Here is an 18,856-nt window from a genome sequence, read left to right on the forward strand (position 1 = left end):
CGCTCTAAGCGGCCAGAAGCCGGGGCTGGACCGCCACGCACCGGGCATTACTCCGCGAGCCCGCGCTGCGCGAATGAAAGATGCGTGGACAGGTCGGGTGGCCAGCAAAGGGAAGAGGCGGAGGATGGACTCCGTTCAGCACGTGTCTGTGTGCCGGAAAGCGCACAGACAAGCGTAGCTGTCCTCGTGGAGTTCTCATCCTAGGAGCGATAGATGGGAACGGAAGTGCTGCACCCCGACCCACCTTCTTTCCTAGGGTCGCCCCAGCAAGGCAGTATCCCAGTCAGGGGAAGCCCAGCCACGGAAGCCCCCCTGCAGGGGAGCTGCCGCAGGTGTGCGCAGCTGGCGGGAGAGAAAGGCCACTGCGGGCCTGAACTGAATGCATAGGAGCCCAGACCAAGTCTCCTATACCTGGGACCCCCAGAGGGCACCCTGCTCGGTGTGGGGTCTCCCCAGGAAGAAGCGGGGTTCAGGCTGCTATGCAGACCCCCAACGAGTGAGTTTTGGAATTGGGGGGTGTTGATGTAGCCGAAGCCCAGCCGTGAGTCCTGGTGAAGGGCAAGGTGAGAGCATGGCCAACAGCAGGTGTAATTCTGAATCCCAGCTCGAGGGTGGGGCGGGGAGGGGGGTGTTGACACAGCGTGCCCCCAGGCTGGGTCCTGGCCTCCACTGGGCTGGCCGTGCCGGGGGTCCCGGCTGGGGCTACTTGGAGGTTATCTTCTTGGACTTGCTGGGCGAGGCTCTGATCTCCAGCTGCTGCAGGGGGGGCATTTTGACACCCTTCTGTTTCAGCTGGTTGTAGTAGTCATTTCTCTCTGAGATGATCCTCTGGAAAGGAAACACAGAAGCGACTGCCAGGTCCAGGCTGGACCCCACCCTTTCCTCCCCCGAAGGGCTCACTGCCCCAGTGCTGTGCTGTGACATTTACAGCTGCTTGCCAGGGGGCTGCGGGGGGGGGGAGCTCTGATTTGTAGTATTTGCCAGTTTCTTTGCTGAAAGCACTCCCACCACAGCTGACCCAGCCACGGGGGTGAGGCCTCAGAGCTGGGAGCTGGGGGGAGACGCCCACTGTCAGCGCCAGGGCAGCTCACCCCAGGAGCCCCACCAAGTCCACCTCTTCGGTCCCCTGGGAACTGCCAGGGGCCCAGACTGCTGGAGACCTCAGAGGCTGTCAGGTCTGACTCCCAAGTCCCTTGTGTCCTGCGCACAGGGAAGTCTGCCCCCCCCCCCCCCCCCCCCCGTCTCTCTGGCCCGCGGCTGTTTTGGCTGTTTTGTGTAGGGCGTTGGCAACGGAAAGGCGTTCTTCCCTGGCTGCTGGGTGATGACTCTCCTGTGCCCTCCCTCCCATCCTCCCGCCCCTCATCCTCCCTCCCTTTTCCCTCCCTCCCACCCTGTCTGTCTTCTGTCCCTGCCTCCCCTTCCCTCCCTCCCTCTCATAACCTCTCCTCCTCCCTCCTCTCGTCTCTCCCCTTCCCTTCTCCCCCTCCTCCCTCTTCCTCTCCCACAAACAACAGTAGCCAGGCCACAGAGACTTCTCCCCAGATGCCCATGCAGGGGTCCCCCTCTGCCCTGAGGGCTGTGGCCACCTTCAGGAGCACCACTAACCAGGTGGGGCAGGCCCCACCTAACAGGACAGGAACCAAGCCCCAGGGAAATGTGGGCCCGTGGCAGGTCATGGGCAGCTGCTGGGGTCAAGAGCTGTTGGAGGAGGCTTGGGGCTTGGGGACAAAGGCAGCCCTAGTGAGAAGCATGTGAGCCCCCCCCCCCAGAGCGTCTGTTATCTGGGTGCCTTCCTCCCAGAGCTCTCGGCCCCACGATGCCTGGAAGACAGGCACGCTCGCCCGTGTACAGAGCAGGGCTCTGCAGCTCAGCAAAGTCAAGTGATAGGCCCACAGCTTTGCAGCCAAAGTCCAGGGGGTGGTGACTCACTCCTGCCGGCCCCTCTGAGGCCTCTGCTTGTCAGTGAGGAGCTGCCGTGACCTGAGGCCAGGGAGGGGGCCATGCCAGTCTCCCGGCCACACCGAGGGGCAAAGAAGCATCCTCGGAGGAGGCTGAGCCGGGCAGAGCATGGGGACGGGCTCCTGCTGCGTGAGAACGTCCAGGACGCAGCAGCTTGGCCCGCTCCTTGCTGCACCTGTGGGCTTGCAGCAGCTGCTGCTGGCGGCTGAGTGCTGGGAGCAGCTCTGTGACGTTGCCACCCCTTAGGGAGCTCTAGTCCCCTCTGTCTGAGCAGAGAGGTAGGGCCGTTCTGGGATTACAGTGAAAGGGAAACGCTCTAGGACGAGAATGGGGGGCTTCTCCGTCCGCCCCCAGCTGCAGATCCAGGAGCTCTGGCCTCCGAGCCGGATGTACCTGCAGGGCCTCCAGGATGTCACTGTCAGAGATCTCTGTGGCCAAGGACTTGACCCCGACGGCGTTAAAGGCAGCCTGGATGATCTTGTTTCTCAGTCTTTCGAGCTGTGAGCACAGGGGAAGCAGCTGAGTCTCGCCTTCCACAGCGGGAGGCCGGCGTCAGCCTCGCCCACCGCCCTGTGCAGAGACAGGATCTGTCCTCGCTGTCCCCGGCTTTGAGGACAGGCAGCTGAGGGCAGGGGAGCTCAGCATGGTCTCCTGCAGAGCTGGAAGGTGCCAGTCAGAACCCAGACCCAGGTGGCCTGACACGAGAGCCCAAAGGCTTCCTCTTGAGCCCACTTCTTTTTAACTGAAGAGGTAAGACCTGCACGTGGTCCAAACGAAGCAAAACAAAACAACAAAAGCTCTGAACGAAGACAGAACACAGAGCTCTCGTCACTTTGGATATAAAAAAGGAGGTTTTCCAGCTTAAAAAAAAAAGCTCCAAACGACCCCCAGGCTGCCCTCCTTTCCCCAGAGGACCTTCGCCCACATCTGCTGACTCCCAGGAGATGCTCCCCCACGGACGTCCTGCAGACCCCGGCAGCCCCGCTCCTGGCACTGTACTCACGGCCCCGCCTCCTTTCCTATGTGACGGTGACCGAGAGGCCTGCCATGCTGTGGGCATCTGCACTAACCAGGCGTTAACCAGGCGTTAACCAGGCGTTACCCACACGTGAAGCGGGACGGACCACTGAGGCTGTCTAGTCTTCTGCTGCCATCAGCATCCTTGTGGGGGGGGGGCAGGGCCCCAGCCCACCTCCCCAGAGAGGGGTGGGCCATGCCTCCCAGTAACTTCAGAATAAACTCCTCCAATCTGTACCCCAGGGGCCTTCAGACAGGGACCCCGTGCTGTGTTGACAAGCTCCGTGCTCGCCCTCAGTGTGCAGAAGACCTGCCCAGTGCAGAAATGCCAAGAGAGCCACGCTAGACACACGCGGCGCTGCCTCACGCACTGCAAGTGTGTCCACTTTGGCTCTGGGACAGGGTTGAAGGGACAGCGGGGGTGGACCCTGAGGGGGCAGGGGACTTCCTTTCCTCCTTCCCAGTATATACTGATGCCAGCTCTGTGCCAGGCACTGTGCTAGGTGCAGGGGTCATGGGGGAAATGGGGGCTTGGCCTCCGTACCAGAGGTGGCCCTGCTGGGTAAGGGGTGCTGGTCACCCAGGGCGTCCAGCCGCAGTGCCCCACGCTGGGCCTGTCTCAGGCATCGCTTATTGGTCAGGGCACTGCTTCCTGCCGACCCTAGACTCAGCCTCAGAAGCTTTCTCGACACAGCTTTCTGGGCTCCACCAAACCCACACGAAATGGAATCGTATCTACACCACCACCCGTCCGACAGTTTAGCTGGAGCTGCTGCTGGAGGGAAACACAGGTTCATCAGAGATAACAGGCGGAGGGAGGGGCGGGTAAAACTCAGCCGCGGAGCGCGTGCTCAGCTTGCACAAGGTCCTGGGTTCAACCCCCAGGACCCCCACTAAGGAAAAAAAAAACTAACAGGCCTGGAGGCAGGGAGCCTGAGTGAGGCTGTGTGAGCCGGCCGGCAGGAGGCCGGCCCCAGCGGAGGGAGAGCACAGCTGGACTGCAGCGGCACCTGGCAGACAGCCGGGTGGGGAGAAGGTGATTTCAAAAGCCTACGTGCACAGGGCTTTGGGGCCTTTACCGCCACTGGTTTTGGGATTCTAAATCAGGTCACCTCTTCTCTGAGTGTCCTTCTCGGCCTGGGGGGAGCAGGGGGCACCGGCCCCACTCTGTGCCTGTGCTCGTGTCTGACGCCGTCGGGGTTGGGTGGGCGGTGGGGCTCAGCCCGAGGCCCTGCAGGGCGCATCCCGGCGCCGCCTCCGCGCAGCTCTGGGACCCGGCTGCGCCGTTTGCCCTCTCTGCTGCGGGTTCCCAGCTACAGGGTGAGGACGCTAGTGAAACCCACGTCGTCGCTTTGTTAATGGGGCCGAGTGACGCACAGCTGCTGAGAACAGCCCCGGCCCACAGCAAGCCCTCTACGAGCGTTAGGAGATGGCATTATTATTACTACCTCCCTCCCACCTAAGGGCCCTCCTCCTTCCCGGCTGGCCATCCAGAGCGCCTCGTCCCTCCACAGCAGACCCCAAGAAGGGCTCCTCTAGGAACCAAGCCCCCCCACCACCACCCCCCCGGCTCCCTCCTGCCCCCATGGTGGTCTCAGGCGGCCACACCCGCCGCACCCTTGCCCCCTCCTCCACCGATGTCTCTGGATGCGAGGGGGCGGGGGTGAGCCCCTGCCCAGGGCCGGACCCTCCGGAGCGCAGCCGGCGTACCCGGGCCTGGGCGCTCTCCAGGGCCACGCGGGCCTGCTGCTCCGCCTGCTGGATCTGCTCCTTCTTGTCCTGCGCCTCCTCCTGCAGCTGCTTCCGCCTCTGCAGGTGGTCGTGCTGCTGGCTCACCTGGGCCTGCAGCTGGCTGATCCTGGCCTCCGAGCCCGAGATGGCCTGCTCCCGCTTGGCGAGTTCTCGCTCCAGGTCCCACACTTGCTGGGGGGGCAGGGAGACAGAGGAGTAGGCCTCCCACCCAGACCGATCGCACCCACGTGTCCCCACCTCCTCCCCGCACCAAGGTCCGCCTGGCCCGGCAGGGGCAGGGAACCCCTGTGTGCGTTTGATTTTTTGAGATTTGCTGAATGGGGCACTGCCTGAAGTAGGGGGGCCCGTCTCAGCTGGGAGGGATTTCAGCCTCTGTCCCCTGTCACCGCGGCTGCTGGCTAAACACCCCCGGCGGGCACCTGTCGGAGAAGGAGGTTGTCTTTCTCGATGAGCCCCATCATCTCCTGGTGCTTCTTGTCCTCCCGGAGGCTGGAGAACTGCAAGGCAGACGGGGCGGGGGAGGGGCTAACAGACCGCGCCCGGGTCTGACTTGTTCCCTCCCTGACCTCAGTGAGGTGACAGTGGTGGGATTTCTGACGAGGCGGGTGGGGGAGGGCACCACACACACTCGGGAAGGCAGGAAGCAGAGCCAGGCCAGCGGCGGGAGCAGCTGGAAACAAGCCCATGTCGCACGGCAGGGCCCCTGAACGCCTCAGAAGTCGGCGGTGCTGGGGTGCTCTGGGCGGGGAGGCTAAAATGAGAAGCATCACCTCAGAAGCCAAGAGCCACAGATTTGTCCCCCACCTTGAGCTGCCAGGGCCCTGCCCCTTTTCCACCTGGCAGGAGACTGGATGTAGGGGCACAACAGAGGGTCTCTGGCCGGGGAGATGCCCGGCTCTGTTGGTGGAGACCTCCAGCTCCAGGTGTGGGATGTGGGGCTGAACGTGGAGGCTTCAGCCTCTGACCCGCTTGGTCCCGGAAGCCCGGCAGCTGGGTCTTTACATTCTGGGCAAGGAATTCTTCCAGTTTCCCAGCTTCCGGGACATCTGACCAAACCGAGAGGAGAGATCTGTTGAACTGTGCACTCTCTGTCCTGAAGCCCAAAACTGCTCCCCGTGGACCCCCAGGTCCCAGGCAGCCCTGACCTTGGAGCGCAGATCTTGCAGGAATCACAGAAACTGGAAACAGACTTACAAAAGGAGTTTCTAGGAAATAGAAATGACACAAGGAGTTTGAAGCCACTACTACCACTTACGCATTCAACGAGGCCAGAGACACCACAAGTGACAGACAAAACGAGTGTGGGCTTCGAGAAAATCTTGGGAACTGTGAATGGAGCAAAGTTAAAACCCGGTGGGAGGGCTGCTGGTGAAGTTAGGGGTATCTCCTAACGAAATGAAAAGCAGGAGGGAACCGACAGGAAGGGAGAAGGAAAGCAGAACAAGACCGTTTGGTCCGCTGGCCAGACAGTGGGAGGCCAGAAGGAGGGAGCGGGGAACCCAGAGGAGGAAATAAAAGCTGTATAAACAAAGGGAAATCCCGTAGCTGAAGGGTGCCAGTCTCCAGGTGGCCACTGAGTGCCCAGGACAATGAAAATAGACCCTTAATAAGGCCCAACTGTGGGAGCTTCAGAACACTCGGGACAAAGGTGGGATCTTGCAACTTTCCAGAGAGGAACCAACCACGACCAAGAACGGTGTTGTCAGAAAGGACAAGGGTCAGGATGAGTTTGGGCTCCCCACCAGCAACCCCAGAGGCTAGGGGACGTGCGGCAGCGCCTTCACGCTGCAGAGGAAACATGCGTGCCTAACTGGAATTCTACACCTGACTAAGCTCCATCACCGTGTGGAATAAGGATGTGTGCAGAATACGGTGACCACCCCCCATTTACCTCCACTCATCTTTCTCAGAAAGCTACTGTGCTCCAGTGTAAATACAGGAGTAGATCAAGGAAGAGAAAGTTGAGGGTGGCAGCAGTTTAAAATGCGGCTGAAGAATCTTAATACTCCTTCACAAAACTTAAGTTTCGGTCACATGCGTGCGCTCCAGCTAACTGTCCTCGTGATGTAAATATGGCGTCAACTCAAGGACATTGCAATAGAATAGTATGGGGGGGGTTCCCTGGGTGAGGGGAGGCAGAGGAGGAAAGAGGGAAGCATTGGATAGTGCCAAGATGGAGAAAAATCTGGAAGAGGCATTTTATAAATAATAAGCGTGCTATCTAGAGATACGGAGAGCCAGCCCTGAGGAATCAGCTAGAGGAGCGCAAAGCGGTTGTTCTGGGGGACGGGCGAAGGGGGAAGAGAAGGTTGGACTCCTGTTGTGCGCAACAAGCCTGCGGGACTGTGAAGTTCCTTAAGCTACATAGCTTCGTGCGTGAAAACTTTTGATAAAAGTAAAGATTAGAACTGCCCCACAAGGAGCCGGGTCTGGGCAGTGGCGTGCTCTCTCAGCTCAGTGGGGCTCTCACCCCTGGTGCTCAGAGGCTGGGAAATGCTTGAAAAGTTGCCAGGAGCCTAGAGGCCCAGGAGACAGGGACGCCCACTGGGGCCAGAGGGCAGCGTGGGCGGTGGGGTCACGGTGTGAACCCCAGCTCTGCTCCTATCAGTGACGTGATCCTGGGAATGTGGCTTCAGCCCCTGGGTCCAGCGCCTGCACCAGTGGGACGGCACAAGTGGGCCCCAGAGCGCCCTGCGGGAGGGCGGCCACCTTGTCGGACATGGCCTGCAGCTGGTGCTTCCGCGCCCGCAGCTCCTTCTGCAGCAGCTCGTTCTCCGTGCTGACCGCCTGCAGCTGGGACTCCTGGCGCTCCACTTGTTGTTGCAGGGACTTGATGGCACCTGAGTGAGCAGCAGGGCATGGACAGAGGCGAGAGCAAGAGGGGGCCGGGGCGCCTTCAGGCTGAGGGCTGCGGGTCCCACCCCAGGCGCGCAGCACCGCGCCCCATGGTCCCAGCTCCCCGGGCAGAGCCCGCGGCGCCTGGGCATCCTTACTGCTGGTCCCGCCTCGGCCTCCTCTGACATCCTACCTGTGGCCAGGGAGTATCTGGTCCGGGTGATCTCCAGCTGGAACTGGAACTCCTGTATCAACTGCTCATACTCCTCCAGCTGGGCCATCAGCTCCTCCTCAAAGGTGTCGTCCAGGGAGCCAGCTCTCTTCCTGCCGACAATCTTGTCCTCCTGGACTTCCTTCTCCTCCTCCAGTTCCACCCCCGACTCCTCTTCCTCCATCATCTTCTCCTCCTCCTCCTCCTCCTCCTCCACCTCCTCCTCCTCCACCTCCTCCTCCTCCTCGCCTCCCTTCTCCTGCAGAGTCCCCTTCTTGCTCCCACTGCCCCTCCCTCCCTTGTCCACAGCCCTCTCAGCCTCCCCTTCCAGGCCCTCTTCCTCCTCGAGGCCGCCTCCTTCTGGGACCTGGCCTCTGTCGGTCATGGTCACAGAGAACTCTTTCTGCATCTGGGAGCGGAAAGGGGATGCTAAGCAGGGCTGTGGGCATCCCAGTGGAGGGGAGTCTGAACACCCACGGGTCTGGGGGAGCCTGCTGCAGGAGAGCACTGCCAAGGGGCACCTCTGGGCACTGGGCCGCTGACCGGCCTCCCTAGGGGAGGAGCTGGGGTCGCTTCTCCAGGAGCCACCCTGCCACCTCACCCGTTCCCCTCAGGTGCAGCCAGGCTGAGGGGTTAGGGCTGCAGGAGGGACACCATGGCCTGGGCGTCGCCGGGGCAGCCTGGGAGGGAGGCCCCGGCCAGCCGCACCTGCCTCCTGGGTTCCAGCTCCCCCTCGTCCCCCGTGGTTTTCACGGTGCTCTGCCTCTTCTGCGGCTTTGACACGCACTCCGAGGGCCGCTTCTGCAAGGTGCCCGCGTGAGCCTCGGGGTCTCAACCTGCACCCTCAGGTCCCCGGGGGATGTGCCGCCCAGACCCCTCCTCCTGGCCTCTCCATCTGGGATCCACCGTCCTGCCAAGGTTGCCGTGTTGTGTCGGTGGACTGGGGAGTGGGGTGCGGGGTAGGAAGGGACCTGCAGCGGCAGCCCTGGGGAGCAGTGTGATTTTTGGCGCCCCGAGAGCAGCCTGGCGGTGCTGAGCCCTGCGGTCCCGCTCACACCTGTCTGACAGCCCTCGGGGGGCCAGGGAGCGGGGGACTTCAGTTGATGCTTTCAGGGTCCTTCAGACTCCTGCCACCCCTGCCCACCAGTGCCCCCCACCATCGGCATCTGGGTAGATTTTTCTGGAGGCATCCAGAGAATTTGGTGATGGTCTGAAGCCACCCCCCCCGCCCCATTTTGTGTGTGCACCCAGCATAAACTAAGGCCACATCCTCGGGTATGAAAGGAATCGGGTCTTAGACCAGATGCCTGCTGACTAGGGCCACGTGGAGCAGAGCCACTCCTGGGCCCCACCCCTCCTGCCTCCTCCAGCCCCTCCCCCCATCCTCACTTAAAGGCAAGGACACTGACCATCCTGCAGACGGAACAGGTCAGGTCAGTCCAAGCCCATGGAGCCCATGGCTGGGCCAGGTCTCGGGACCCCACCTTCTGGGGCCTTTCCGAGGAGCTGGCCCTCATCTTTCAGGTGAGGGAACGCCTGCCCCTGGGACACAAGCCGGCAGCCAGGAGCAGCGGCTGGGGTCCGGCTCACTTCTGTCTCCGAACCGTTCTCCCTTCTACTGTCCTCTGGAGTCTGGCCCATTGCTCAGGGCCCAGAGACCCAGACTGAGCTCCGGCAAGGACCCGACCACCTTCCGGGACGATAGGGGTTGACAGGGGCCTGAGGGCGTACCCCGGAGGCCAGCTGTCTGCTCACCCTGGTGCCCTGGCTGAGCAAGGCCTCCTGGCCCGTGCCCTTCAGGAGGGATCTCAGCTGCCTCTTCAAGGCCTCCCTCTCCTCCTGGAGAGCCAGGATCTCCTGGTCTTTCTTCTGAACCTGCATCTCCAGCTCGGAGAGGCGCCGGACTTCCTCCCCGAGCGTGAGCAGGCAGTGATCCTGGACAGGAACAGGGCTCCGTCAAGCCACACAGACCCCTCCCGCCCAGCCACCTGCAGGGCCCAAGGAGAGCAGGCCAGCTGCCTGGACCAAGTCCCCAGCCCGAGATGGGTGCTTCTTAACTCAGGACACCTCCCGCTGAAGGGCAGCCCAGGGGCTCCCGGCAGCCTCCCCTCCAGGCCTGGCTCCTTGTCAGCCCCTCCCCCGGCATGAGGGAGGATACCTACACGGGACCGCCCTCCGAGGAGCCCCTCCCCGGGGTGGGCCCCCTGCCCCTCAACCTCCCACTGTCAAACTCTCCACGCCCTTAAGTACTCGAAATTGAAGACAAAATCAAGGTGTTTTTGGACAAACGGAAGCTGAAGGAGTTTGTCACCAGCAGGTCTAAACGGACGTAGAGGAGCGCGAAAGGTGGCAGGCAGGAGGGAGAAGGTCCCAGACTGAGTTCTGGGCGGAGAAAATAGCTAGCAAGTCGTCCAGGTGTCTGGAAATTGAAGCGGGAGCTTCCCACAGAGCCCATGCGTCAAAGAAGAAGCCACAAAGGAAGTTAGAAGATGTTTCACACTGAATGGTGACAGGCCCCGGGCGTGTCAAGCCGTGGGGCAAAGCGGCAGCTGGGGTTAAGGCCTTTCACAGCCTTCAGATGCGCTGATTAGGGGAAACAGCGGAGAATCAGTGATCTAAGTACCCATCTTGAGAATTCAGAAAAAGAACTGGAAATTTGACTTGAAGAACGTAGCGGGGTGGGAGGGGAGGGGGCAGCTCAGTGGGAGAGTGTGTGCCTGGCGTGCACGAGGTCCTGGGTTCCATCCCCAGTACCTCTATTTAAAAAATTTAAATAAAGAAAGAAATAAAACCTTATTACCTCCCCCCAAAAAACAAAAATTAAAAAAAAAAGAAACAAAGAATATAGCAGGAAGGAAATATGAAGAAAATCAGGGCAAGAATGAGTGACACAGGGAGACGAGGCAGGGTGGGGACAGAAGGACAGCAAACTACCAACATTTGAACATTTGGGGCATCCGAAGGGTAGCTGGGAAATATTTGTACGATTAAGTTAAAACAGCACGGAGAAACCCCATTTCCTTGCCCTGGCCGGGGTGCTGCAGACGTGTGCACGTGCGTGTCCCAGCCAGACGTGGTTCCTGGAAGGCGGCGCCCATCTCTGCGGGGGCTGCTGACTTTGCACCATGCAAGCTTGTGGCCGCAGGCGGCTCTCTGGTCTCCAGAGGACAAGTGCTTCCCACGACAGATCAGATGAAGGCGGAGGGGAGAGAAAGAGCCCCGGAGGCAGCCAGCCTGCAGCCCGTCCCGGGCCGGGTAATTGCCTTTCCGAACAGCCCTGCCGAGACCACCCTTTTCCATGGATCTGCGTGACTCTGTCTACTTATAACCCCAGTCTGTTTCCCCAAAGTGGAATTGCCTGGTCCAAGGGCATCCACGCCTCTTAAACTGAACTCTCTCACAAGAGTTAGAGGTACCGTTTCGTGCATGAAGATAAAATGAAGACTCGTGGGCCCATACACACTCCCAGGGCTTCCGAGTCCCCGCGGTCTGTCTGGCAGCCACCCAGCATCGTGCAGGACTCACTTCCATAACTGTCCTCAAAGCTTCACCAGCTTAAAGCAGAAACCTAAAGAGACCAGACGCTGCTTCTAAAGAAAGACTTCTGACATTGATACACCTCTCGCAAGGCTGGTGGAGAGAAGAAGAGAGGAGGCAGAAGTGAGCAAGGACAGGAGCGAGAACGAGGCAGTGCTCTTCCTACAGCATCGCCTGCTGACGCTGGAAGGATGCCAGCAGACTCTTCTGCGCAGGGCTAGGCTGGCCGATTTGAAAAATCGCTTGCAATGGACACATTCCTAGAAAAACATGGTTTACCAAAGCAGAAACAAGATGGAAAAGGAAATCTGTGCATCTTAAAAGGAACTGAATTTGTTATGTTTTAAAAACCAGCCCTGTAAGAAATCCCCAGGCACAGAAGAGCTCAGTGATGGCTTCTTCAGACCTGGACCAAGAAGTAACACCAACCTCAGGCCAGCTCTTTGAGAGAAGAAGAGGAAACTTTCGTTGTGGTGGTCGTGCGGCCAGAGTGACGCTGGCACCGAAAGCAGACAGGGAGCGCCAAGGCAGGTAGGTCACCGGCCCGTGTCTGCCAGCAAGGATGACACCACAGTGAGCTGATGCGTAGGTGCGTCTTTGCCTATCAGGCGGGTTGTCACTGTCTTGAAGAACACATTCTCCCAAGCGGAGTGACTGAGTCAAAAGGGATGGATGGATGACGGTCTTGATACGTGTGGGCAGCTGTGTAAGAGTCAGGGAGCTCGAGGCCAGCTTGCACTGCCACCCCAGGGGGGAAGAGGAACATAGAAGCCACAGGAGGGCGATTGGGGGTCAGGTCACAGCCCGCCAGGCGCTAGAACCGGAGCCCCTGGGTCGGGCATCCTCTCAGGCAGGATCTGTTTCCCGGGCTCCGCGCTCGGCCGTACCTTCTCGTGGATGACAGCGACGTACCAGGGCACCCCCCTCCTCAGGTCGCTCTGCGCCAGGGCTGGGCGGCTGGAGGCCGGGCTCGGCACCCGGGGCGCACTCCTCTTCTGCAGGGAACTGAACTCGCAGGCGCTCTTACTGAAGGGATGGAGGAGGCCTGTCCAGAAGCAGGGGGATCAGACTCCGCACACTGAGCGGCCCTGGCGTCTGCCGTGATGTCTCCGTTTCCAGGCCCGCCCCCCTCCCCCGCCCAGCTGGGTCCTCTGCGTCTCCTGGTTCTTACACCGTTTCCTGTTCCCCACGCCCAGCCCAGGGTGTACAGTGAGGCAAAGCGGGGAGGCGTCAAAGCACCCTTCCAGATCCCAGAGCCTGGGGGTCAGGACAAGCAGGGCTGTCCTAACGCTGCCCCGTATGCAGGGCCCTGGCGCTTTCAAGGGGTTTCCCAAATTCAAGCAAAGTAGACATCCGGGTGAGGGTCTCACCTCTGGATTAACAAAGGAGTTCGTCTGTAGGAGCAGGTGTGGCTCCCTCTACTCAAGGGGGGAGGCACCCAGGGGCGTGGGTAAAGCACACGGCACCAGGCAGGCAGTCCTGGGAAGGGAGTTCCGTGAAGCACGATTTGGGTAGCTCTGGGGAGAGCAGGGGCCCTGGGGGCTAGGGAGCCAACGAGAAGACCCCATGGGTCATGCTCACCACAGGGCCGGGCAGGCCCTGCCCTCACCGTCCACCTGCACGTCCAAGCCCTGCTGGCCAGGGAGCAGGTCCTCGGTCATCGTCCGGGGCTCAGAGTCGAAGCACAGCTCCTCCGGCGGAGCGAGTGTGGTGGCTGGGCCTGCAGGACGGGAAGATGCCAGCTGCTGGTGGCGAACGTCAGGCCTTCCCAGTGCCTGCGGGCACGGACTAGTGTTTCGGTTTTTTGGAAACACTGGGTAGGGTTAAAAGTGACTTCCTCAGCGGACGCACAAGACGGGGCTGCGGGACGGAATCGAAACCTGATTCTGTCCTCCTATCGCCGCTGGAGCGTCCGCCCAACACTGACCGGGCCAGCGTGGTCTCTGCGTCCCCTCCTGGCGGGACGGACCCCGCCTTCCCTCCTCGCAGTCCTGCAGGCGGCCCTCCACCCAAGGGCTGGCCCCGGGGCCGCTAAGCTGGCAGGACGCAGACGTGGCAGGTGCCCAGTGACGGTGGGTAGGCTCCCTGCACGCGGGATGCTGCGTGGTCCCTCAGTCCTTCCCAGCCACCTGCCGCTCTCCTGGTCCTGGAGTGCTGGCTGCTCTCCGAGGCCCCAGCACTGAGGAAGGGGAGCTTAGACCCTGGAAAGGCGGCTGGGGCGCCCGCTTGAGCCCGACTGCGGCTTGGGACCCAGGAACAGGCCCCCAGCTGCTGTCTACAGCCCCTCGGCCGCAATTCCACCGCCGCTGAGGGTGACGCCGTGTGGGGGCAACGGGCACTGCCCAGGGCCCGGCACCGGGGGCTGGGTGACACCTGGCCTGACTGACGCTCCCCTGGGGACCGCTGCGCGCCTCGGCCGCCCTCCCAGAGCCACTCCTTCAGGGTCAGAGCGACGCGGGCGGCGCTCAGGGGCTGCTGAGGCCCCTCACAGGGCCCGGTCCCCAGCAAGCTGCCTTTGGTCCCGGGGGCCTCTTTCCTGAAGCTTCCAGGGTCTTCAAACTTCTCCCTCCCCCACCCCAACTCTTGGAATCTTTGGTGATTGAAACAACAGAAAAACAAGAAGGCCAAGAGGGAAATAACACTAATCTGCCCAGTGGAAGGAAGAGGGCTGTCCAGCCCCCCCGCCCCCCACCCTGGTCGCAGCTGCCGGTTCCGGCCCCGCTTCCGCAGAGCGAGGCTCAGAAGCAGCAGCCGCAGCCACCGCGCACGTCCCGTCCGGCCACCACCCTTGGGCTGCCCTGCACCAGGGCCCAGCGCGGGCCCCCGACTCCGACGGGGTGGGGTGGGAGGCGGTCTCCACGCGGGGCCCCGTTGGCGGCTCTTACCGTAGTGGGTCATGGACGTGGACCTGGTGCTGAACTGGGGGCAGCTGGGACGCATGAGAAACTTTCTCCAAAGCTCCTCCACTTCAGATGCAAAGCCACTGTCCTCCAGGCTGGCATCGTGGTTGTAATCGCCCTGGGGAGGTGGGAAGATGAGGCCGCCAGGGGACAAAAGACCCTGGAGGAGGCTCTCCCGTCAGCGGGCGGAGCGCCGAGGCCTGGCAGCGTGTGCTGGCCATATCGGGCTGCCCCCCCCACAAACGCGACGAGGGCCATGGGGATGCCGCCTTGGAAGACGCAGTCGGCTGAGCCCAGGCGCGTGTTCACTTGGGAAGCCCCTGGGGGGGGGGGGCTGGCCCTCCAGCCTCCCTCAGTGCGCGGTACCCGCGTGAACCTAAGGAAGGCTCCGCTCCCGGGCTCACCCTCTCCTGTCTTTGCCCTCCCGGATCTGCCGGTCGTCATCATCACTCGGACATTTTTGGACCACTCTCTTGGCCCACCTCCCTCGAGGCCTTTCATCCACAGGGGAAGCAGGTCCTGTCCACGCGAGCTGTGTGCCCGGGCCGCCCCTCCTCCCGAGACCCCGTACCGTCCTCCTGCAGCAGCAGCCGACAGCCTGGGCCGACCTGCTGATGGCGTGCTGCTTGCGGTGAAGTTTCCGTTCCGGGGTCTGGTCTTCCCGGCTGGCCACTCTCTGGAGGACCATCAGGCTCTTCTCCATCAAGTTGGGCACCATACTTTTCTTCTTTGGCATGCTGGCTCTGACAGGTAACATTGGGAGCGTGGGACCAAATGGCCAAGGTTTGCCACCTGAATGATGACTTGGACTGATCCTCTGGGCCTCCGGACCTGGGTGTCGTGGGGAACTCGGCCCCAAGCATGAACCTGCAGGCCCAAGCACGGGCCGAGAGAAGAGCAGTTCCCAAAGCTCCCTGTCCTAAGGGATCCTGGGAGCAGCGTACAGCATCACAGATGTCTCCATAGAAACGGGGCATGTCATCTGCCTTAATTTTCTGCTGGGAAGGGAGACCAGAAGCCAGTTCCACGTGAGAGATCTGCCCTGACACGTTAGCAGCCTGCCCTCCTATCTCCTTTTTCACCCCCATCATCAGTATTTCACCCTATTTCAAGTCTGACCCCGTGTCGGTGGCTCTGATGTGAAAATTTAACGTTTTTGGTTAAAAATCCACACTTTAGATGTATTTCTTAACACCTGAAAATGTGATTTAAAAAAAAATAGAATTGGATTGGAGGAGAGAGGCTGTGATCTTGCAAAAACCTCACCATCCCAGATTCTTGGACGCACAGGCCTCAGGCTTGCAAAGGACACTAGGAAAGGGTGTCTGTGCTTCTCTGCATCCAGGCTGCTACCTGCGAAAGTTTCTTTTTGGCCGCTTCACGCTTCTCAAACTGCAGTCTGACATTCTGTTCAGTGAGAGAAGCCAGACACGAAAGACCACGTGGGGTGTGATTCCGTTTATCTGAAATGTCCTGGATGGGCAAATCAGGACACAGAGACACAAGCTGGTGGCCTCCCGGGGCAGGAGGGAGCGAGGAATGGGGAGCGACGGCTCATGGGTCCGGGGGATGAAGAATGTTCTGTAACTAAATGGTGATGATGGTTGCACAAGGCTGTGGGTGGACAAAATTCCGCTGGATTGTGCACTTTGTTTATTTTAATTGAAGTATAGTTGATTTACAATGTTGTGTAAATTCCTGGTGTACAGCACAGTGACTCAGTGACTCAGAAAATATTCCTTTTATATACGCATATATATTTTTCCCTTTTCATATTCTTTTTCATTAGAGGCCGTTACAAGGTACTGGATACAGATCCCTGTGTTGTACAGCAGGACCTTGTTGTTTATTTTATATATAATAGTGTGTATATGTTAATCCCAAACTTCTAATTTCCCCATTAATTTGTTTAATCATAGAGTCTGTGAGTTTGTTTCTGTTTTGTAAATAAGTTCATTGGTGTCTTTTTTTAGTTTTTTTTTTTTTTGAAAAAAGAAAAGAATAGAAATCTTCTGGTTGTGCTGTGGAGAAAGAAATCACATACAGACTTTGGTTAAGACATGTAAGTGATGTCACATGGTATTTTTCTTTCTCTTTCCAACTTGCTTCACTTAGCGTGACGATCTCCAGGTCCATCCACGTCACAGCAGATGGTACTATTTTGTTCTTTTTTATGGCTGAGTGGTTGGATTGGTACACTTTTAATGGTGATTTTCATCTCTATTTTTTTTAAAACTGTAGTTTGAGTCCACCGTCTTTCAGCCCATCCTTCGGGGGGATGGAAAGTGCCAGGCCCCGCAGGCAGCGTGTAGAGCTGGGCTTCTAAGCAGCCTCCCTTCTTTGAAGGGAAACAAGGTGCCAGCGTCCAGCCCCGCGGGATCGCCTGTGGGTCCTCGACAGCTCAGCGCAGCCTCCTCCTGCTGCCTGCTGGTCCCTCCCACAGCCGTTAGCTGGCCTGGGCCAGCTCAGAGTTTTAAGGGAAATTGGAGTATTGTTTCAAATTGAGCTGTCTTGTCTATTTCAGTGTCATGTGCCGCAACTTGCCCTCCAGTCCACTCCAGGGACGTTTCCTGGCATGAAGCTCTCAGTTCTGCGTTTCACAGAAGGTGGAACCTGCCATCTTGGCTTCCATTCCTGACTGTGACCTTGAGTCTAAAAGGAGAGGCTCCCTCTTGGAATCAGAGGCTATGAGAGCTGGCAGGGGCCAGAGTGCCGTCCTGGAGGGACCTGCATGAACAAAAGTGTGACTGAGAGAGAGAGAGCCGGAGCACTGCAAAGATGCTGGTGCCTACCCCGTGTCACTAGAGAGAAAGTCAGTACAAGGTAATCCTGAATCGTGGAATAAATGTAAGAAAATCAGACTCCGATCGTTCCCAGATGGCTGTACTAATGCTTTCTGTGGGATCTAGCCAATTTGTTCCTGATTTCTCCTTCGTCCGTGTCAGTGTCTCTGCAGTAGTAGTGCCCTAAGTCTGTCCACTGAGTGATTCAGCCCTGGCTTAGGGGCAGCCTCCCATCCCACCCTGCTTCGTTTGTTGATGTTGGGTGTAGTGGTTTATACACAGCAGTTAGGTAGAGATGATGGATGGCCTTGTTTAGATCTTCTTTGGCTCACTGAATTTTCCCCCTGTCATTTGCCTAGAGAAGGGTATGAAAATCTTCCAGCTGCGGTGTGGAACTGTGTCCCCTTTTAGTTCTATAGATTTTGCTTTACGTATTTAGGGGCTCTGTTATTGGGTGCATACACATTTAAGATTGTAGTCTTTCCCTCATGAGTGTTCTTTTATCTTCATGAAAGTTCTCTGTTGTATTTTTGTCCTTTAAGTCTATTTTATCTGATATTAATATAGTCACTCTTACCTTCTTTTTCAAAAATTTTTTGAAGGGGGAGGTAAACTAGATATATTCATTTATTTACTCATTTTCTTTTAAAGGAGGCACTGGGGATTCAACCCAGGACCTTGTGCATGCTAGGCACGTGCTCTACCACTGAGCTATGCCCTCCTCCCGACTCTTACCTTCTTATGCTCCATTTTATGGTATTTTCCCCATGCATTCATTTTCAACCTATTTGTGTCTTATGTTTAAAGTGCATCTCTTATAAACAGCATATGGTTGGGTCTTATTATCCACTCTGATAACCTCTTTTAATTGGAGTGTTCAGTCCATTAGTATTTACTGTAATTATTGTTGTGACAACCTGACTTTGGGGTCCGTGTTTTGAACAGCTCTGCCTACATTGCCGTCATGGCATTGGTTGGCTTTTAGAAAGGGTGTCCAGTAGTTACCTGTGTGATGCACCATGTTCTGTCATTACTGGGTCCAAGGCAGTGCCACAGGGTGGTTAGAATGCGGCTTTCGAGCCAGACTGCTTGAGTTCACGTCCAAGCTCCAACATCTCAGTAGCTGTGTGCCCCTGGGCAAATTACTTCACCTTCCTGGGCCAGATTGCTTATCTCTAAAATGAGGATGAAAATGATACCTGTCTCATAATTACAAAAGTGCACTCTAATTACGAAATCTCTGTAAAGAGCTCAGACTAGCGCACGGCCCGCAGTCAGAAAAGATCAGCTACTGTTACCTGTGATCATTACTAGAGTCATACTCACCACCAACATCACCCTCGTCATCCTTTTGTCTGTCCAGGAGGCACCTGGATGGCCTGGGTAATTAAGAATGCGAACAAAAGGGGTGATTAATAAAAATAAATCATGCTGACCCACGTGACAATAGTTATTACTGCCCCAGTCACCAGTATCCATTGTTAGCAACTTGGATACCAAGGAGGCCGTAAAGCAAATTAGTTTTACCTTTGCCTCTTTCTGTATCTTTTTGACAGCTTTGGGGTTTTTCATTTATTCTCACTTATTGAGCGGCTGCCAGGTGCCAAGCACTGTCCTAGACCCCAAGGACACCGTGGAATCACTGAGATAGACCAAGTCATGCTGTGACAGTCAGCAAGCTCCCATCTCAGGGGCTGAACACACACAATTTCTTTTCTTGATTGTGCCAGCTGGCCGACATCGGTCCTTGCAGGGACACCACTGGTTGTGTTCAAGAAAAACTATTCCTACACTTGTTAAAATGATAAAGAAGACGTTATTCAAGACTATTGCCATAGGAGAGAGAGTGAGCTCACCGCCAA

General features: G+C 58.2%; 1 protein-coding gene and 1 long non-coding RNA gene across 6 annotated transcripts; one reads left to right on the forward strand and one right to left on the reverse strand.

The window, feature by feature from the left end:
- Positions 1–569: 569 nt before the first annotated feature.
- CCDC27 (coiled-coil domain containing 27) lies at positions 570–15,353 on the reverse strand. 4 transcript variants are annotated; one of them, XM_072975549.1, is made up of 12 exons: positions 14,820–15,353; positions 14,197–14,329; positions 12,921–13,031; positions 12,199–12,356; positions 9,530–9,709; positions 8,483–8,575; positions 7,757–8,183; positions 7,438–7,568; positions 5,148–5,225; positions 4,813–4,899; positions 2,353–2,457; positions 570–828 (listed from the first exon to the last, which is right to left on the reverse strand). In XM_072975549.1, the coding sequence occupies exons 1-12, from the start codon at positions 15,300–15,302 to the stop codon at positions 703–705; spliced, it is 2,112 nt and encodes a 703-aa protein (XP_072831650.1). In that variant the 5' UTR covers positions 15,303–15,353; the 3' UTR covers positions 570–702. The 4 variants fall into 4 exon arrangements, with proteins under 4 accessions (XP_072831650.1, XP_072831649.1, XP_072831651.1 ...); XM_072975548.1 differs by having other exon boundaries at positions 4,687–4,899; XM_072975550.1 differs by having other exon boundaries at positions 4,687–4,899; positions 14,783–15,075.
- LOC140700822 (uncharacterized) lies at positions 15,194–17,072 on the forward strand. Of its 2 annotated transcripts, none has more exons than XR_012079552.1 (2): positions 15,194–15,260; positions 16,736–17,072. It is a non-coding gene; the product is annotated as an uncharacterized lncRNA (long non-coding RNA). The 2 variants fall into 2 exon arrangements; XR_012079553.1 differs by lacking the exon at positions 15,194–15,260 and adding an exon at positions 16,192–16,273.
- The last annotated feature ends 1,784 nt before the right edge of the window (positions 17,073–18,856 follow it).

Source organism: Vicugna pacos, chromosome 13, assembly GCF_048564905.1.
Source record: "Vicugna pacos chromosome 13, VicPac4, whole genome shotgun sequence".
Taxonomy (NCBI): Eukaryota; Metazoa; Chordata; class Mammalia; order Artiodactyla; family Camelidae; genus Vicugna; species Vicugna pacos.

Excerpts from the sequence above, each read along its gene's own strand:
- CCDC27 (XM_072975548.1), bottom strand. The coding sequence starts at position 15,302 with ATGATGGGGGTGAAAAAGGAGATAGGAGGGCAGGCTGCTAACGTGTCA. Across the intron at positions 7,569-7,756 it reads CAGATACTCCCTGGCCACAG|GTGCCATCAAGTCCCTGCAA; the intron begins GTAGGATGTCAG and ends CTGCTCACTCAG. Across the intron at positions 829-2,352 it reads ACATCCTGGAGGCCCTGCAG|AGGATCATCTCAGAGAGAAA; the intron begins GTACATCCGGCT and ends TTTCCTTTCCAG.